Here is a 19,105-nt window from a genome sequence, read left to right as displayed (position 1 = left end):
GACATTTAAGTGCATATACACACTACTGTATATAAAATAAATAACTTATAAGACCCTCTGTAAAGCACGGGGAACTCTATTCAATATTCTGTAATGACCTATATGGGAAAAGAATCTAAAAAAAGAGTGGATATATGTATATGTATAACTGATTCACTTTGCTGTACAGCAGAAACTAACACAACATTGTAAATCAACTATACTGCAACACAAAATTAATAAAAAATAAAAAAACAAAGATATTTAAGGGCAGACCTGAGGAATCCAATTTGAGTCAACTGAAGTCAAAGAGGAAAATTTATCGTAAGGTTACAGAGGTATCTCATGGAACTGGTGGTGGTTTTGAAGCATGTCCACAAATTCTCTGATAGTCCTCCTGTCAAGAGGTGGAGCTTACTTCCCCTCCCCTGGAGCATAGGCTGGACTTAGTGACTCACTCCTGATAAATGGAATGTGGAAGAAGTGATGATGCATGACTTCTGAGATGTGGTCATTGCATTAGTTTTAGGGCTGCTGTAACAAGGTAGCAGAAACTGGGTGACTTAAACAACAGAAATGTATTGTCTCATAGTTCTGGAGGCTAGAAGTCTGAGATCAAGGTGTCAGCAGGGTTGTTTCCTTCTCAGGGCTGTGAGAGAGACTCTGTCCCAGGCCTCCTGCCTTGCCTCTGATGGTTTGCTGGCAATCTTTCGGTGTTCTCTCCATCTCTGCCTTCATTGTCACACAGCATTTTTCCATTAAAAAAAATTATTTATTTTTACTTATTTTTGGCTGCATTGGGTCTTCGTTGCTGCGTGTGGACTTCCTCTATTTGCAGTGAGTGGGGACTACTCTTCCTTGTGGTGCACAGGCTTCTCATTGCAGTGGCTTCTCTGGTTGTGGCACGTGGGCTCTAGAGCACAGGCTCAGTAGTTTTGGCTCATGGGCTCTAGAGCGCAGACTCAGTAGTTGTGGCGCATGGGCTTAGTTGCTCCGCGGCATGTGGGATCTTCCTGGAGTGGAGATCAAACCCGTGTCCCCTGCATTGGCAGGTAGATTCTTAACCACTGCACCACGAGGGAAATCCAGCATTTTCCCTTTCTGCATGTCTGTTTGTGTCCAAATTTCCCCATTTTATAAGGACATTAGTTGCATTGGAATAGGGCCCCACTTAATGTCCTCAATTTAATTAATTAATTAAAATTTTTATTTTATATTGAAGCATAGGTGATTAACAGTATTGTGCTAGTTTCAGGTGTGCAGCAAAGTGATTCAGTTATACATATACATGTATCTATTTTTTTTCAAATTCTTTTCCCATTTAGGTTATTACAGAGTATTGTAGAGTTCCCTGTGCTATGCAGTAGGTCGTTGCTGGTTAACTATTTTAAATATAGCAGTGTGTACATGTAATGATCTCATTTTTTTTTTTTTTTTGGCCACGAGGTGTGCAGAATCTTAGTTCCCCGACCAGGGATTGAACTCAGGCCCTCGGCAGTGAAAGCACAGAGTCCTAACCACTGGGCTGCCAGGGAATTCCTAGTAATGACCTCATTTTAATGTGATTACTTCTGTAAAGACCTTATCTCCAAGTAAGGTCACATTCTGAGGTATTGAGGGTTAGGACTTCAGCATATGAATTTTGAGAAGGGCACAATTCAAACCATAGCAGTCATAAAATGCCTGTGGCTTCCTCCCTGCTCTCTCTCTTGCATCACTGACTCGGAAGGAATCTAGCTGCCACGTTGTGAGAACACTCAAGAAGAGCTATGGTAAGGTCCACCTGGCAGGGAACCAGGGCCTCCTGCTAACCACCAGGTGAATGAGCCCCAGTTGAGCTTTAAGATGACTGCAGAGCTCACTGACATCTTTCCCCTCCAGCTTTATTGAGGTATAATTGACAATTAAAAATTGCGTATATTTAAGATGTATAACTTGATTATTTGTTGGTTTTTTTTGGCTGCACCGCGCGGCTTGCAGGATCCTAGTTCCCCAACCAGGGATTGAACCTGGACCCTGTCAGTGAAAGCACCAAGTCCTAACCCCTGGGCCACCAAGGAATTACTGATGATTTGATATACTTATGCACTGTGAAATAACCACCACAATCAAGCTAATTAACATAATCATCACCTCACGTAGTTACCATATATATATATTCATAAATTATAGATATTAATTATATAATATTTATTTATTTATTAAATGAATTTATAAAATTTATTTATATATATATAAATTTTTTTTGGTGGTGAGAGCACTTAAGGTTTACCCTCTTAGCAAATTTCAGTATACAATACAGTATTGTTAACTCTAGCCGCAGTGCTGTGCATCGGATCTACAGATCTTATTCATCCTGCATACATGAAACTTTGTGCCCCTTGACCAATGTCTCCCACTTCCTGCCTCCCCAGCCCTTGGTAGAGCATTCTACTCTCTGCTGCTATGTGTTTGACTTTCTTAGATTCCACATATAAGTGAGACCATGCAGTATTTGTCTTTCTGGGTCTGGCTTATCTCACTTAGCTTCAGGTTCATACATGTTATTGCAAATGGCAGGATTTCCTTATTTTTTAAGGCTGAATAATATTCCATTGTGTGTGTGTGTGTGTGTGTGTGTGTGTGTGTGTGTGTACATATACATACACACTTATATCCATGTATATAACATTTTCTTTATCCATTCATTTGTTGACATTTAGGTAGTTTCCATATCTTGGCTATTGTGAATAATGCTGCAATAATCATGGATATCTCTTTGAGATCCTGACATTATTTCCTTTGGATATATATCCAGAAGTGGGATTGCTGGATCAGAAGGTATTTCTATTTTTAATTTTTTGAGGAACCGCCACACTGCTTTCCATATGGCTGAACCAATTTCCATTCCCACCAGGGGTGTACAAGGTTTCTGGCTGACATCTTGACTGCAGTCTCATGAGAAACCCTGAGCAGAAACATTTGGCTCGGCTGCTCTGGAATATTTGACCTGCAGAAACCGTGAGATAAGGAATGTTTGTTATTTTAAGCTACTAACTTTTGGGGTAATTTTCATTTCTGCAGTAGAAAACTAAAACAGACCCTACAGGAAGGGAGAAGGCAGGAACCAGTAGGCAGGAAAGTAGACACAACTCTTTGCCTCTGGCTACTTTGCCTACTAGCCTTCTCCAGTACTTCATCCATAGAGAGAAACGTGATAACCCCACAGCTTTTGTGTTTACATGTTACAGTTCCAGGGATACAGAAATCCCAATTCCAAATTTCCTTTTGTTTTTTTTTGGCCTTGCAGCTTGCAGGATCCTAGTTCTCTGACCAGGGATCGAACCCAGGCCCACTGCAGCGAAAGTGCCGAGTCCTAACCACTGGAAGTCCCCAGATTCCAAATTTCTGAATGAGAGAATGTGGATCAGCTGTGGCAGAGGGTTAGCTGTAGGGACAAGTCCAAGTTTCATGGGGCTTGGAGATTTTATCTTTACAGGGGTGTCATTAAGAAAAAGAATACAAGATTACAGACAAAAAATGATTCCTTGGAATGGATGAGAAAATAAATCACAACAAATTAAAAATGTTCTATAGCTGACACATACCAAAACATTACAGTATAAAACAATTGCATGGTATTTGTATTAGTTAAGTCTCATGGTTGAAAGAGGTTTCCATAGTCTATCTCCTCTGCCCATTTCAAACCCACATGCATCTGAGTGCTGTAGGTCACATGAGTGTACTGACCTGGGTTCTGGCTCTGCACTTTCATGCATGATTCTGGGGGAGTTGGTACAGCGGGTGATATCAGTGTTCCTAGAAGCCATTCTCCCCTGGGATGACTACCAATAAGTGAACTAAATGCCAAACCATTTACAAATCATATAAATATATTCAATAAACCCAAGCATAGTATATTCTCACCTCAACCACCCCTTAGCTGGACTTCATAACGCCAGCAGCCACTCTAAAGCTGCAGGAGGGTAGGAGGATGGAGGGGAAATCAAGGTGGAAAGATACAGTGTTTTTTGTTTGTTTGTTTGTTTATTTACTTTTGGCTGCATTGGGTCTTCGTTGCTGCTTGCGGGTTTTCTCTAGTTGCAGTGAGCGGGGGCTACTCTTCATTGCGGTGCGCGAGCCTCTCATTGCGTTGGCCTCTCCTGTTGCAGAGCACGGGCTCAAGGTGCGTGGGCCTCAGTAGTTGTAGCACACGGGCTCAGTAGTTGTGCGTCCCAGAGCGCAGGCTCAGTAGTTGTGGCGCACGGGCCCAGTTGCCCCGCGGCATGTGGGATCTTCCCGGACCAGGGCTCGAACCCGTGTCTCCTGCATTGGCAGGCGGATTCTTAACCACTGCGCCACCAGGGAAGCCCAGATACAGTGGTTTTAACCAATTGTGGCTAAAATACCTTCCTTCTAAAACTTTACAAAAAACACCTGATGACGTGAACACATAGCTATGGCCTTCCCAGGGCCTTGGAAGAGTCCTGGTAGGTAAGGAGCCCTGAAGCCTTGGTTTGTCACCCTCCTGGAAAATTTGCCTCTGGGTAGAGTCTTATAGAACAAAATGGTGGCTGGAGGCTTAACCCGGTGTTTCCTGAGAAAATGAAAATAATTCCATGAGGACAGATAATTATAATACACTGTGAGAAGAGATTGGGCAGACTAAGAGAGCGCCAACGTGAAAGTGGGGGATTGACTCAGGCTTGCAGAGTCAATGCGAGGGAATGCTTGCTGTGGAAAATGACATTTGGGTGAGTGGGAGTGAGGGGGGTAGAATGCCCCAGGCGGCCACGTAGCATATGTAAAGGGAGGAGGTGTAAGAGACCATGGCTGACTTGGGGGGCACGGCAGATATGTCAGGGATGTTGGCATGAAGGGTGTGAGGATGGGGTTGCCTGAGAAGCAGCCCAGGAAATCAACCCAGGTCAGATCATGAGAGGCCTTGCTGTGTATGCTTTTTGGACTTTTCGCTGAAGGAAATAGGAATCAATGAAGGGTTTTCAGCCCGAAATTTAGATGATCAGATTTGCATTAGTACATCAGCCTGGCATTTTCAGTCAGTATGGCAGACTTAGCTGTGTTAAAAGAAAATTTTCCACAGGCAGTTTAGTGATCTAGTAGGCTTTTATTCAGCGATTCATGAGTCAGACAGCCTCCAATTTAGCCGATAGAAAGGAGCTCTGAAGAGCTGTACAAGGCGAGAGATTTTTACAGACCCACGTGAGCAGGAACAAGGAAGTGAAACTGGGCATTTGCTGATTGGGTAAAGCAGGGTTGCTTTCCTCATATGGAGAAAAGGGAAGTCTTGGATCCTGGTCAGGTAACTTGGGCTGAGCAGGTAAGCAGTAATGGGTTGACCTAGGGCTTCCTTTTCTGTCAGAGCAAAGAAATTTAATTCAGTTTTTGTTTGCTGACATGGGGCTTAGCACGACTCCATCTTGGGTCTAATGCAGTTTAACAGAGGAAACTGGAAGCTCTTTCTATCTCAAACATAGAAATGCAGAAAAAAAAAAAACCCTACTAACAAAATAATTTGAAAGATATGATCGAGCGCAAATCTAAGGAAAGGAAATCCCCAAGAGCCAGAAGTGGAGAGGCTCCTAAAAACCAGAAAAGTGAGTGGAACTTGAACAGTGGCCCCAAGGAGAAGAGGACTGGATAAGGGTCTTTACAGTTGGGGATGGGGCTTGAATGACCACGCAGGGAGGTGAGTCTGGAGCGCAGGCTTGGCACCGGTAGGATGCTGGAACTGACCTCAGGAGTCATAAATCTAGCTGTCCACCGAATCCTCTGTGGATAAAGGGTCAGGACACTGGAAAAGTGTGCAGATAAGGGCTCATTCCTTCCTAAGCTTCAAACATGGAGACCTCTCAGAGACCCTCCTTTCCTCCCAGAGTGTGGGCTGTATTTGCCACCTACAACAAATTCATACATGTATTAATTGAGATCCTACTATATGCCAGGTCTCATGTACTAGGAGTATAAAGATTAAACAAACAAACAAACTTTAAAGCTGCTGAATGATTATCTGGGAACATATCCAGTGAAAAAAAATTTGGAAAATTTTGGAATTTCTTCCCATTAGCTGGTCTTAGCCTCAGAATTTTCCCATCTTTTCCTATCCAAGCCCCTGCAAGATCTTTGTTTGAGCTGGGACGAGTGGATTTCAGGATGTACATCCTGGCAGAACAAGGACAGGGGAGGATCCCACCCATAATGAGAGGTTATAAGTCTCCAACAGGGGCCCCAATCCTGGGTCTGGTACCTTAACTAGGAATGTGTCCATCAGGCTTGGGAATTTATGAATCGAACAGAGGTTCTAGGCTCAACGGAGCATGATCTCTGTCTACCAGGAAGCAGATGTGGGTGAAGAGTTGGTGAGCTGATCATGACACACAGGGCAGGGTCTGAGGGCCCCATGGGTCTGCAGTCTTGCATTAGGCAAGCAGTGAGCACACTGAGTACCAGGGGAAAAAGCAGGGTGTGTAAAGCCTGGGTGGAAGTACCTGACTGCTGGGAGGAAGTCTATGTGTAGGGTGGGGTTAGGCTAATATACACCCTGAGGATTTATAACTTTCTTCTGACATGGGGTGTGGTGTGGAATGTTTCAGGTCCAAGTCTCTGAAAAGGACCCAACAGACAACCTGCAGGCTGCTTTGTTTATGGGTCCAGGAGAGGGCATTGTTTTGGATGGGGCAGGGGCCCCTTGAAATGGGTATCTTTTTCCCTAAGTTACAAATATCTACTTGGAGATTAGATTGCCTCACTGTGTTCCTAAGATCTTGGCCTCTGGAAGCCCCCCTGGTGCTGGGAGAAGGGCAGGGGTGAACCTCACCCTCTGTAAGAAGACTCGGTCCTGCCATGGCCAGGATGGTAGCCACTAGCCAATGTGGTTACTGAGCTCTTGAAAGGTGGCTGGTCCCAACTGAGATGTGTCGTAAGAGAAAGATACACTTCAGATGTTTAAGACTTACTATGAAAAAAAGAATGGAATACAGCTCATCACTAATTTTAAAATATCGATTACATGCTGAAGTGACTATATTTTTGACATATTGGGTTAAGTAAAACATATTTTTGAAATGAATTTTACCTGTTTCTTTTAATTAAAAAAATGTAACTAACTACTAGAAAATTTAAATTACATATGTGGCCCGTATCTGTGGCTTGCATTAGGTTTCTGTTGGACCACGCTGCCTCAGTCCATCAGGACTATTGGTTACCATAGGATGGGGACTCCAGGGTCCTGTCCTGGTTCTTCCTTCCCTCTTTAGGCTCAGGGAACTTGATTACTTCTCCATGATCATTACTTACTCCTTTTCATCCACAACCCTGAAAGAAGCAGCCGTAAGTCCTTTGACGAGATAAGGGGATAATATTCAGGAATTGCTAGGAAGAGGCAGCTATGGGAGAGGAGATAAGGCAGACTGAGACCCCAGCCCAACCTTCTGTAGAAGGAAGGGAAGGAGAGGCAGGAAGCCCTCTAAGCCTAGTGGTCTAAACCAGGCTCATTCCTTCCTACCCCCTGGGGACATTTGGAAACATCTGGAGACATCTTTGGTTGTCACACTGGGTGAGGTGGGGGTGCTGCTGGCATCTTAGGGTAGAGGCCAGGGATGCTGAGAAACGTTCTACAACACACAGGACAACGGCCACAACAAAGAATTATCCAGCCCCAGGTGTTCATAGTGTCAAGGTCGAGAGACCCTGACCTGCCTAGGAAACGCCTTTGATATCTGTGGCCAAAGACAGGAAGGGTGGCTGTGGACACTGACACAGTAGAAGGGCCTGCCCCACCCTCTCCCATTCCCTGGCTCTTTCTTCATCACCGGTGACTCATGGCCCTTGCCCTGCACTGAACCTGCCTGAACTCATCCTGGTGGAGAGAGAAGAAGCTCTCCTCAAGTGTGACTCACATGCCCCAAGTCTCAGGTGGAGACCTCTCCCTGCAGGAGATAAGCCCTCTGGGAGAGAGGGCTAGGGAAGGGATTGGTGCAGAGGGTACATGATTAGTTGCCACTCTTGTTCCCTTACCTTGTCGGTCCTTTTTTTTTTTTTTTTTTTCCTGTTTCCAACTCCCTCTGCAGCTGCCCTGAGCTTACAAGAAGCTCCTGGTCAGATCTGACTCTACAGAATTGTTGGGCAGATAGCTATCAGAGTTGTTGGGCTGAGAAGGAAGCTGATGGAAGCAGATAGGGTTTCCTCAGAGAGAATAAAAACTGTGAATTTGCCTCCGGATTTCTTGCAGAAGCCCAGGTCTCCAGGGTCCGCCGCTGGGAGCAGCCCTGCTGGTGTTGGGAGAGGTCCATTCTGTAACTCTCCCACCAGCTTTCATGGAGCCCTAATTCCAAACCCCAGCTCTGAAAGGCACACTCCCTGCCCTCAGGGAATTTACAGTCTAGCGGTGGATACAAAGCCTGCATACTTAAAATGATTTAAATGGCATTAAAGGGAACTCAGTGGTAACAGAGGCTTTAAAGGAGCAGAGAGTCAGGGGACAGAGTGATGACAGGGTTGCCCAGAACTATGGAAAGAACCTGTGCTCTGGACACCACTGGCTTTAGCTATATCCTGATGCTAAAATTTCTCAGCTACATGACCTTCTTCACGAAATGAAGGCACCAATAAAATCTAGGTATAAATGAGATTCTGCTTTCTGCTCCCATTCCCCACACACAGCTGGGTAGAGCCTGTCCCAAGGAGCAGTGCTGGGGGTTTCCAGATTGCCCTCTCTGTGGGAAAATGGCTCACATGTGCAGCTTGCTGATTTGGAGGTGAGGAGTATTAGCTCCTTACAGAAAGATGCAGCCTTGTGATTTGTAGCAGTTGTAATGGGCTGAAGCTTGAGGCATCCTTTCCTCCCTGTTCTTGGGAGAAAGGTTCCTGCCCGTTATTTGGCCTCATGTGTCCTTCCCACAGGAGCTATAATTTACTGAGCATCTATTATGTGTCAGACACTAAGTAGGTACTTTGCTGCATTCTCTTATTTAAGTCAAGCAATAAGCAATAATTGAATATCCTCTCTGTATTGAACACTGGGGCAGGGGCTGGGTGACTGGGACATAAGGTTAAAAAAAAAAAAAGACAAAATAGGGAACTCCCTGGCAGTCCAGTGGTTAGGACTCTGCGCTTTCACTGCCGAGGGCCCGGGTTCAATCCCTGGTCGGGGAACTAAGATCCCACAAGACACAAGGTGTGGCCAAAAAAAAAAAAAAAAGACAAAATTCTAATAGGGGAGAAAAACATGACATTTTCAGAGCTGTGTGTGAGTGTGCTGGTGTGGAGGTAAGTCATGAGCCTTGACTTGGTCTCCTGGCTGCTGATGAGGTAAGCTGTTAACTGGATGATTCCCGCCTGACTCAGGCACCTCACGTACACGCAGAGGCAGCTGGACGTCACAACCCCAGCCCAAGCCAGGCACCACATGTGTACCCAGAAGACCACCTCCAACTACGCCAGATCTTTTCTAATTAGAAACCCAGGTGTAGGGACTTCCCTGGTGGCGCAGTGGTTAAGAATCTGCCTGCCAATGCAGGGGACACGGGTTCGAGCCCTGGTCCGGGAAGATCCCACATGCTGCGGAGCAACTAAGCCCGTGCGCCACAACTACTGAGCCTGCGCTCTAGAGCCTGCGAGCCACAACTACTGAAGCCCGCGTGCCACAACTACTGAAGCCCATGCACCTAGAACCCATCCTCTGCAACAAGAGAAGCCACCACAATGAGAAGTCTGCGCATCGCAATGAAGAGTAGCCCCTGCTCGCCACAACTAGAGAAAGCTCACATGCAGCCAAAAATAAAACAAACAAACAAACAAACAAATAAATAAAAAATAAAAACCCAGGTGTCAGCAACCGTTCAGGAACACCCAGGGACTTTGCTTTCCTAACCTGGGAAAGGGACAGTTCATAGTCTTCTGGCTTTGGAAAATGACCCCTTTTCTTCTCCCACATCGTCAGATCTGAAGTTTTCCTAGGCTGTGCTAGATTGGGCTTCCTGCTTGAAAGTAAATCTTCCTTTTTTTTTTCCATTCAGCACTCAATCTTTGGTTTCTGGTAGTTTAAACATTTTTCTTTAACAAAGGCAAACCAGAAGACAGAGGAAGGAATGATAAATCCTGTGCGTAGGAGTCAGAGAAGTTCCGAGAAAAGGTTGCATTTAGGCTGGGACTGGAATGATAACAAAAAGATCTGTCAGGCTGATAAAACGATGAGGGAGCACATTCCAGGGGCTGGGAGGGCGTGAGCAAAGGAAGAGGTGTGCAAATGTATGACCTATTCAGGCCAGGTCAGGTCACTGGTCAGGGCCGCAGGGTAGGTGCTTGGTGGGAACTGTGAGGTGCTCCCTGGAAAGTGAGGATGGCACAAGCTTGTAAGATAATACTAAAGAGGTGAGAATTTTCCCCATGGCCAAGGGTTGCAAACTCAAATACCTACAAGGACCACTCAGACACCTTAAATGAATGAAAAATGTATTCTTCTACATGGACACACTTTTTTTGGGTGGGGGTGGTTAATCTTACACCTATAGGGACATTCTTCACATCCAAAAAATAGATATTATCTTCCTTCATTCAAGGAGTATTGACCGAGCTTCTTCCGTGCACCAGGCATTGTCCTAGGCACTGGCTACTTGTCTTGAAACATGTACATCTCTAAGCCCTTATTTTCTTTTCTTACTTTTGCTAGAGATGTGAATATAATACATTTTCTCTACTATTATGAAAAAACTCAGGGCATGATAAAAAGGCAACAGACACTCCAAGAAGAGTGATGGGGAAGAATGGGGTGGGGAGAACTGGAGAATCTGTGTCCTGTTTAAAAGGGCATCTCTGACTCAGCACCAGATGATTATAACTATGCTGAGAATGAGACTGGTGGAGTGCTCCAATTCAATTTTTCTTCCCAGAGAAAGTGGCAATAGGGATTTAAAAATGTGATTGTATCAGAAATTTTTTAAAAAATTAATTAATTAATTAATTTATTTATTTATTTTTGGCTGCGCTGGGTCTTCGTTGCTGCGCGTGGGCTTTCTCTAGTTGCGGCGAGTGGGGGCTACTCTTCGTTGCGGTGCGTGGGCTTCTCATTGTGGTGGCTTCTCTTGTGGTGGAGCACGGGCTCTAGGCGCGCGGGCTCAGTAATTGTGGGTGCGGGCTCTAGAGCTCAGGCTCAGTAGTTGTGGCACACGGGCTTAGTTGCTCCGTGGCATGTGGGATCTTCCCGGACCAGGGATCGAACCCCTGTCCCCTGCATTGGCAGGCGGATTCTTAATCACTGCGCCACCAGGGAAGTTCTCAAAATTTTTTATGTTGGCTAAAAACTTTAAACTTACTATATGCTGCCCACACACAACCAGTTGGCAGGGTGCACTGGGGTCATGGGTGAACCATCAGTCCTCTGCCATCCTCTGCTCTAGGCAGTAGGCAGTCAGGGAATGAATACTGGATAGGCATCAAGAGTACTGGATGCCGATCCAGTGTTCATTCTCCCCTTCTTTTTTAAAAACAGGATCCCAAGATTGTCAAGGTGGCCATGTGCCCAGCTAATAACCATATTTCCCAGCCTCCCTTGCTTAGTCAAGTCATATGACTCCCGTGTGACTAAGTTCTGGCCAATGAGAGGCCAATGGTTGTGCTTGGCTGTTATTGAAAAGGCTACAAAAAGGGGATAGACAGCTGGTAATGTCCCCCATTCCTCCAGCTTTCTTCTTCAAACAGTAAAGTGATGGCTAGAGCTTCGTTGTCATATTAGGCTAAGGGGCAGCCTTGAATATAGAAGCCATATTAGTGCTTGACAAAATACCAAAGACTGTGTAACTTAGACAACAGGTACTAATTTTTTCCAGAGTTATGGAGGCCAGAAGTCCAAGATCAAGGTGTTGGAAGGTTTGGTTTCTTCAGAGGCCTCTTTCCTTATTTTGAAGGTGACCACCTTCTTGCTGTGTCCTCACATGGTCTTTTCTCTGTGTGTGCACATCCCAGGTATCTCTTTGTGTGTCCAAATTTCCTCTTCTTATAAAGACATCAGTCCGATTGTATTAAGGGCCCTGTCTCCAAATACAGTTATGTTCTGAGGTACCAGGGGTTAAGGTTTCAACATATCAATTTTGGGGTGGGGAGATAATTCGGCCCATAACAGAAATTATGCATGAAAGATGCTGGGACAGAAAGATGCTGGCGCCTGGATCTTCATGGAGTGTCCATATCAGTCTGAACAATTTCTAGCCTTTTTTTTTTTTTTTTTAATACATTTATTTATTTATTTTTGGCTGCATTTGGTCTTTGTTGCTGCATGCAGGGTTTCTCTAGTTACAGCTAATGGTGGCTACTCTTCATTGCGGTGCATGGGCTTCTCATTGTGGTGGCTTCTCTTGTTGTGGAGCATGGGCTCTAGGCATGCAGGCTTCAGTAGTTGTGGCACGTGGGCTCAGTAGTTGTGGCTCCTGGGCTTTAGAGCTCAGGCTCAGTAGTTGTGGTGCACAGGCTTAGTTGCCCCGCGGCATGTGGGATCTTCCCGGACCAGGGCTCGTACCCATGCCCCCTGCATTGGCAAGAGGATTCTTAACCACTGCACCACCAGAGAAGCCCTCTTTCTTTTTTTTAATTGGGGTGTAGTTGTTTTACAGTGTTGTGTTAGTTTCTACTGTACAGCGAAGTGGAGTTCCCTGTGCTAAACTGCAGGTTCTTATTAGTTATCTATTTTATACATATTAGTGTATATATGTCAATCCCAACCTCCCAATTCATCCCACACCCCCTGCCCTGCTTTCCCCCCTTGGTGTCCATACGTTTGTTCTCTATATCTTTGTTTCTGCCTTGCAAACTGATTCATCTGTACCATTTTTCTAGATTCCACATGTATGTGTTAATATACGAAATTTGTTCTTCTCTTTCTAACTTCACTCTGTATGACAGTCTCTAGGTCCATCCACATATCTACAAATGACCCAGTTTCATTCCTTTGTATGGCTGAGTAATATTCCATTGTATATATGTACCACATCTTCTTTATCCATTCATCTGTCGATGGACATTTAGGTTGCTACCATGACCTGGCTATTGTAAATAGTGCTGCAATGAACATTGGGGTGCATGTGTCTTTTTGAATTATGGTTTTCTCCGGGTATATGCCCAGTAGTGGGATTGCTGGGTCATATGGTAATTCTATTTTTAGTTTTTTAAGGAACCTCCATACTGTTCTCCATAGTGGCTGTATCAAATTACGTTCCTACCAACAGTGCAAGAAGGCTCCCTTTTCTCTACACCTTCTCCAGCATTTATTGTTTGTAGATTTTCTGATGATGCCCATTCTAACTGGTGTGAGGTGATAACCTCATTGTAGTTTTGATTTGCATTTCTCTAATAATTAGTGATGTTGAGTAGCTTATCATGTGCCTTGTGGCCATCTGTATGTCTTCTTTGGAGAAAAGTCTATTTAGGTCTTCTGCCCATTTTTTGATTGTGTTGTTTGTTTTTTTGATATTGAGCTGCATGAGCTGCTTGTAAATTTTGGAGATTAATCCTTTGTCTGTCGATTCATTTGCAAATATTTTCTCCCATTCTGAGGGTTATCTTTTTGTCTTGTTTATAGTTTTCTTTGCTGTGCAAAAGCTTTTAAGTTTCATTAGGTCCCATTTGTTTATTTTTGCTTTTATTTCCATTACTCTAGGAGGTGGGTCAAGAAAGATCTTGCTGTGATTTATGTCAAAGGGTGTTCTTCCTATGTTTTCCTCTAAGAGTTTTACAGTGTTTGGTCTTACATTTAGGTCTTTAATCCATTTTGAGTTTATTTTTGTGTATGGTGTTAGGGAGTGTTCTAATTTCATTCTTTTACATGTACCTGTCCAGTTTTTCCAGCACCACTTATTGAAGAGACTGTCTTTTCTCCATTGTATATCCTTGCCTCCTTTGTCATAGATTAGTTGACCATAGGTGCATGGGTTTATCTCTGGGCTTTCTATCTTGTTCCATTGATCTATATTTCTGTTTTTGTGCCAATATCATATTGTCCTGATTACTGTAGCTTTGTAGTATAGTCTGAAGTCAGGGAGCCTGATTCCTCCAGCTCCGTTTTTTTTTCTCAAGATTGCTTTGGCTCTTCGGGATCTTTTTGTCTCCATAAAAATTTCAAGATTTTTTGTTCTGGTTCTGTGAAAAATGCCACAGGTAATTTGATAGGGATTGCACTGAATCTGTAGATTGCTTTGGGTAGTATAGTCATTTTCACAATATTGATTCTTCCAATCCAAGAACATGGTGTATCTCTCCATCTGTTTTTGTCATCTTTGATTTCTTTCATCAGTGTCTTACAGTTTTCTGAGTACAGGTCTTTTACCTCCTTAGGTAGGTTTATTCCTAGGTATTTTATTCTTTTTGTTGCAATGGTGAATGGGATTGTTTCCTTACTTTCTTTTTCTGATCTTTTGTTGTTAGTGCATAGGAATGCAAGAGATTTCTGTGCATTAATTTTGTATCCTGAAACTTTACCAAATTCATTGATTAGCTCTAGTAGTTTTCTGGTGGCATCTTTAGGATTCTCTGTGTATAGTATCATGTCACCTGCAAACAGTGACAGTTTTACTTCTTCCTTTCTAATCTGTATTCCTTTTATATCTTTTTCTTCTCTGACTGCTGTGACTAGGACTTCCAAAACTATGTTGAATAATAGTGGCGAGAGTGGACATCCTTGTCTTGTTCCTGATCTTAGAGGAAATACTCCCAATATTTCACCACTGAGAATGATGTTTGCTGTGGGTTTGTCGTATATGGCCTTTATTATGTTGAGGTAGGTTTACTCTATGCCCACTTTCTGGAGAGTTTTTAATCATAAATGGGTGTTGAATTTTGTCAAAAGCTTTTTTTGCATCTATTGAGATGATCATATGGTTTTTCTCCTTCAATTTGTTAATATGGTGTATCACATTGATTGATTTGCGTATATTGAAGAATCCTTGCATCCCTGGGATAAATCCCACTTGATCATGGTGTATGATCCTTTTAATGTGTTGCTGGATTCTGTTTGCTAGTATTTTGTTGAGGATTTTTGCATCTATATTCATCAGTGATATTGGTCTGTAATTTTTTTTTTTTATTGTATCTCTGTCTGGTTTTGGTATCAAGGTAATGGTGGCCTTGTAGAATGAGTTTGGGAGTGCTCCTTCCCCTGCAATTTTTTGGAAGAGTTTGAGAAGGGTGGGTGTTAGCTCTTCTCTAAATGTTTGATAGAACTCACCTGTGAAGCCATCTGGTCCTGGACTTTTGTTTGTTGGAAGATTTTTAATCACAGTTTCAATTTCATTACTTGTGATTGGTCTGTTCATATTTCCTATTTCTTCCTGGTTCAGTCTTGGAAGGATATACCCTTCTAAGAATGTGTCCATTTCTTCCAGGTTGTCCATTTTATTGGCATAGAGTTGCTTGTAGTGGTCTCTTATGATGCTTTGTATTTATGCGGTGTCTGTTGTAACTTCTCCTTTTTCATTTCTAATTTTATTGATTTGAGTCCTCTCCCTCTTTTTTCTTGATGAGTCTGGCTAAAGGTTTATCAATTTTGTTTATCTTCTCAAGGAACGAGCTTTTAGTTTTATTGATCTTTGCTATTGTTTTCTGTGTTTCTATTTCATTTACTTCTGCTCTGATCTTTATGATTTCTTTCCTTCTACTAACTTTGGGTTTTGTTTGTTCTTCTTTCTCTAGTTCCTTTAGGTGTAAGGTTAGATTGTTTACTTGAGATTTTTCTTATTTCTTGAGGTAGGCTTGTATTGCTATAAACTTCCCTCTTAGAATTGCTTTTGCTGCATCCCATAGGTTTTGGATCATCGTGTTTTCATTGTCATTTGTCTCTAGATATTTTTTGATTTCCTCTTTGATTTCTTCATGATCTGTGTTCATCTCTGTTTGTTTGTTCTTTAATTCTTCTAGGTCTTTGTTAAACATTTCTTGCATCTTCTCGATCTTTGCCTCCATTCTTTTTCTGAGGTCCTGGATCGTCTTCACTATCATTATTCTGAATTCTTTTCATGGAGGTTGCCTAGCTCCACTTCATTTAGTTGTTTTTCTGGGATTTTATCTTGTTCCTTCATCTGGGACATTATCCTCTGCCTTTTCATTTTGTCTATATTTCTGTGATTGTGGTTTTCATTCTGCAGGCTACAGGATTGTAGTTCTTCTTGCTTCTGCTGTCTGCCCTCTCCATATTCTTTTTCATTATGATTTATTATAAGATATTGAATATAGTTCCCTGTGCTATACAGTAGGACCTTTTAGTTTATCTGATATGTTCTCACACTTAAAAAACATTGATGTACAAGAATTTGGTTTCATGGAGAGGTTTCCCCAGGGAAGAAAAGAATCTAGTGGTCTGAATAATTGTTTGTGCCAGACCCCATGTAAGCCCATTTTATCTTCATGGGAACCTTATGATAACCAGTTGAAATGGGCGTTAGTGCCCCATTTCACTTGGGAAAACTGAGGATCAGGGGGTTGTATACCTTGACTTGACATCACACAGTTGCCTAAAGAGAGAATCACTCAGAGGCAGCATGACTCAGGTGTGCCAAAGTCCATATTCTGCCCATACCACCTTATAATTCCATGATCTAGCCCCTCCTTATGACATATGGAATTTAGGAAAAACTGTGCCCATTGTCTGCTTGTAAGATGCACTTATCAGAAAAAGGCAATATAATGTATTGGTTGAGAACATGGTCTCTGAAGCCAGACTGCCTGGATTCAAATTCTGACTATGCTTCTTATTAGTTGTGTGACCTTGGGCCAGTTACTCAACCTCTCTGTGCCTCAGATTCCTAAGGGATAATAATAGTATTTATTTCAACCTCTTGTTGTGAAGATTAAATGGATTGATATGTGAAAGGTATTTGAAATAGTGCTGGCACATAATTCCTTCTATCCAAGTGTTAATATTATTCATGTTTTATGTTGTCTCTACCATGTTATGGCTTAGGATAGAATGTTCCACTCTCTGTTAGGAAGGCAGCACGTCAAGGCATCTCCTCTTTAGAGCAGGCTTCACATCTTTATTCCTGAGGCTGTAGATCAGAGGGTTCAGCATGGAGAAGATCACTGTGTAGAAGACAGACACGACCTTGTTCGGTTCCATGGGACTGTGAGAGCTTGGCTGGGCATACATGAAGGTGGTGGTGCCGTAGAAGAGGCAGATGACTGCGAGGTGGGAGGCACAGGTGGAGAGTGCTTTGCTCTGAGCCCTGAGGGAACGCATCCTGCAGATAGTCACCAGGATGTAGGCATAGGAGACCAGGATAATGGTGACGGTAAAGAGGATAATCAAGGCAGAAGATGAGAAGACAATGGCCTCAGCCTTGGCAATGTCTGCACAGGCAAGTTGGAGCACAAGGGGGACGTCAGAGACATAGTGGTTAATGATATTGAGACCACAGTAGAGCAGCTTGAAGATGTACCCAGTCAGTAAAGCTGAATTGGCAACAGAAGCCATACAGGTGGCTGCCACCAGTTGGACACACAGACGTTGGGACATGACGGTGTGGTGGAGGAGAGGACGGTAGATGGCAGCAAATCGGTCATATGCCATAATGGCCAGGAGCAGACAGTCAGCAGTACCGTGGAGAGGCATGAGGGCCATCTGGACCATGCATCCTGCAAAGGAGATGGACTGGCTTGAGGTGAGGAAGCTCTCCAGCAGCCTGGGGGTGTTTAACGTGGAGGAGGAGGAGTCTATGAAGGAGAGGATACGCAGCAAGAAGTACATGGGTCTGCGTGGGTCGGGATGATCATGGCCAGGTTGCCTGTGAAGGTGACTGAGTAGATGAACAGGAAGGGTGCAAAGAGGATGCCCTTGAGCCCCGCCTGCTCTGTGAGCCCCAGCAGGAGGAACCAGGTGACATGGGTGCAGTTCTTCCCTGTGGTGCCCCTGTCACTGCAGAGACACCAAGTAAGACATGCTTGTACCCTAGAGGCAGACCCTGGGGTCAGTGTCTGAAGCTCTTTTAATTCCCCCAGAATGGGCAGTGCTAGAGGAACTGGGGAGGGGACACTGGCCTGAATTGATCTCCTACTGTGAGTCATGTGCTAACTCATTTCCTAAACAGCTATTGAAACTTCATAATACTTTCTCATTTAAATATTATGCCCATTTAGCTATTCAAAATAGCCAAGACATGGAAACAACCTAAATGTCCATCGACAGAGGAATGGATAAAGAAGATGTGGTACATATATCCAATGGAATGTTAGCCATAAAAAAGAACGAAATAATGCCATTTGCAGCAACGTGGTTGGACCTAGAGATTATCACACTAAGTGAAGTAAATCAGACAGAGACAGATAGATAATATAGGATGTCACTTACATGTGGAATCTAAAATATGACAAATGAACTTATCTACGAAACAGAAACAGACTCACAGACATAGAGAACAGACTTATGGCTGTCAAGGGGGACAGGGCAGGGGGAGGGATGGATTGGGAGTTTGGGATTAGCAGATGCAAACTATGAATATTCAACAAGGTCCTTACTGTATAGCACAGGGAACTATATTCAATATCCTGTGATAAACTATAATGGAAAAGAGTATGAAAAAGAATGTATATATACGTATAACTGAATCACTTTGCTATATAGCAGAAATTAATGCAACATTGTAAATCAACTATACTTCAATAAAATAAATTGTAAAAATGTATAGAGGGCTTCCCAGGTGGCGCAGTGGTTGAGAATCTGCCTGCTAATGCAGGGGACACGGGTTCGAGCCCTGGCCTGGGAAGATCCCACATGCCGCAGAGCGGCTGGGCCCGTGAGCCACAACTGCTGAGCCTGCGCGTCTGGAGCCTGTGCTCCGCAACGAGAGAGGCCGCGACGGTGAGAGGCCCGCGCATCGCGATGAAGAGTGGCCCCCACTTGCCACAACTGGAGAAAGCCCTCGCACAGAAACGAAGACCCAACACAGCCAAAATCAATCAATCAATCAATCAATCAAACATACGCATCTGATTCAAGATCCTCAATTAAAAAAAAAAAAATGTATAGAACATAAAAAAAGCATTATGTCTATTTATATTTAGTGAGAGGATCAATTTGCTCAAGGTAAGAGAGCTAGTACATAAAGAACATGGGATTAGAACTCAGTCCAAGTAATAATCATATGTCTAT

At 43.5% G+C, this 19,105-nt stretch overlaps 1 protein-coding gene across 1 annotated transcript; it reads right to left on the bottom strand.

Moving 5' to 3' along the window:
* Positions 1 to 16,942: 16,942 nt before the first annotated feature.
* LOC103003858 (olfactory receptor 476-like) lies at positions 16,943 to 18,021 on the bottom strand. Its single transcript, XM_007196533.2, is given in 2 exon segments — positions 16,943 to 17,709; positions 17,712 to 18,021. Coding segments are annotated over 2 exon segments (1,077 nt in total).
* Positions 18,022 to 19,105: the final 1,084 nt, after the last annotated feature.

This window comes from Balaenoptera acutorostrata, chromosome 9 (genome assembly GCF_949987535.1).
Source record: "Balaenoptera acutorostrata chromosome 9, mBalAcu1.1, whole genome shotgun sequence".
Lineage (NCBI taxonomy): Eukaryota > Metazoa > Chordata > Mammalia > Artiodactyla > Balaenopteridae > Balaenoptera > Balaenoptera acutorostrata.
This window is presented reverse-complemented; position numbering and strand designations above follow the sequence as displayed.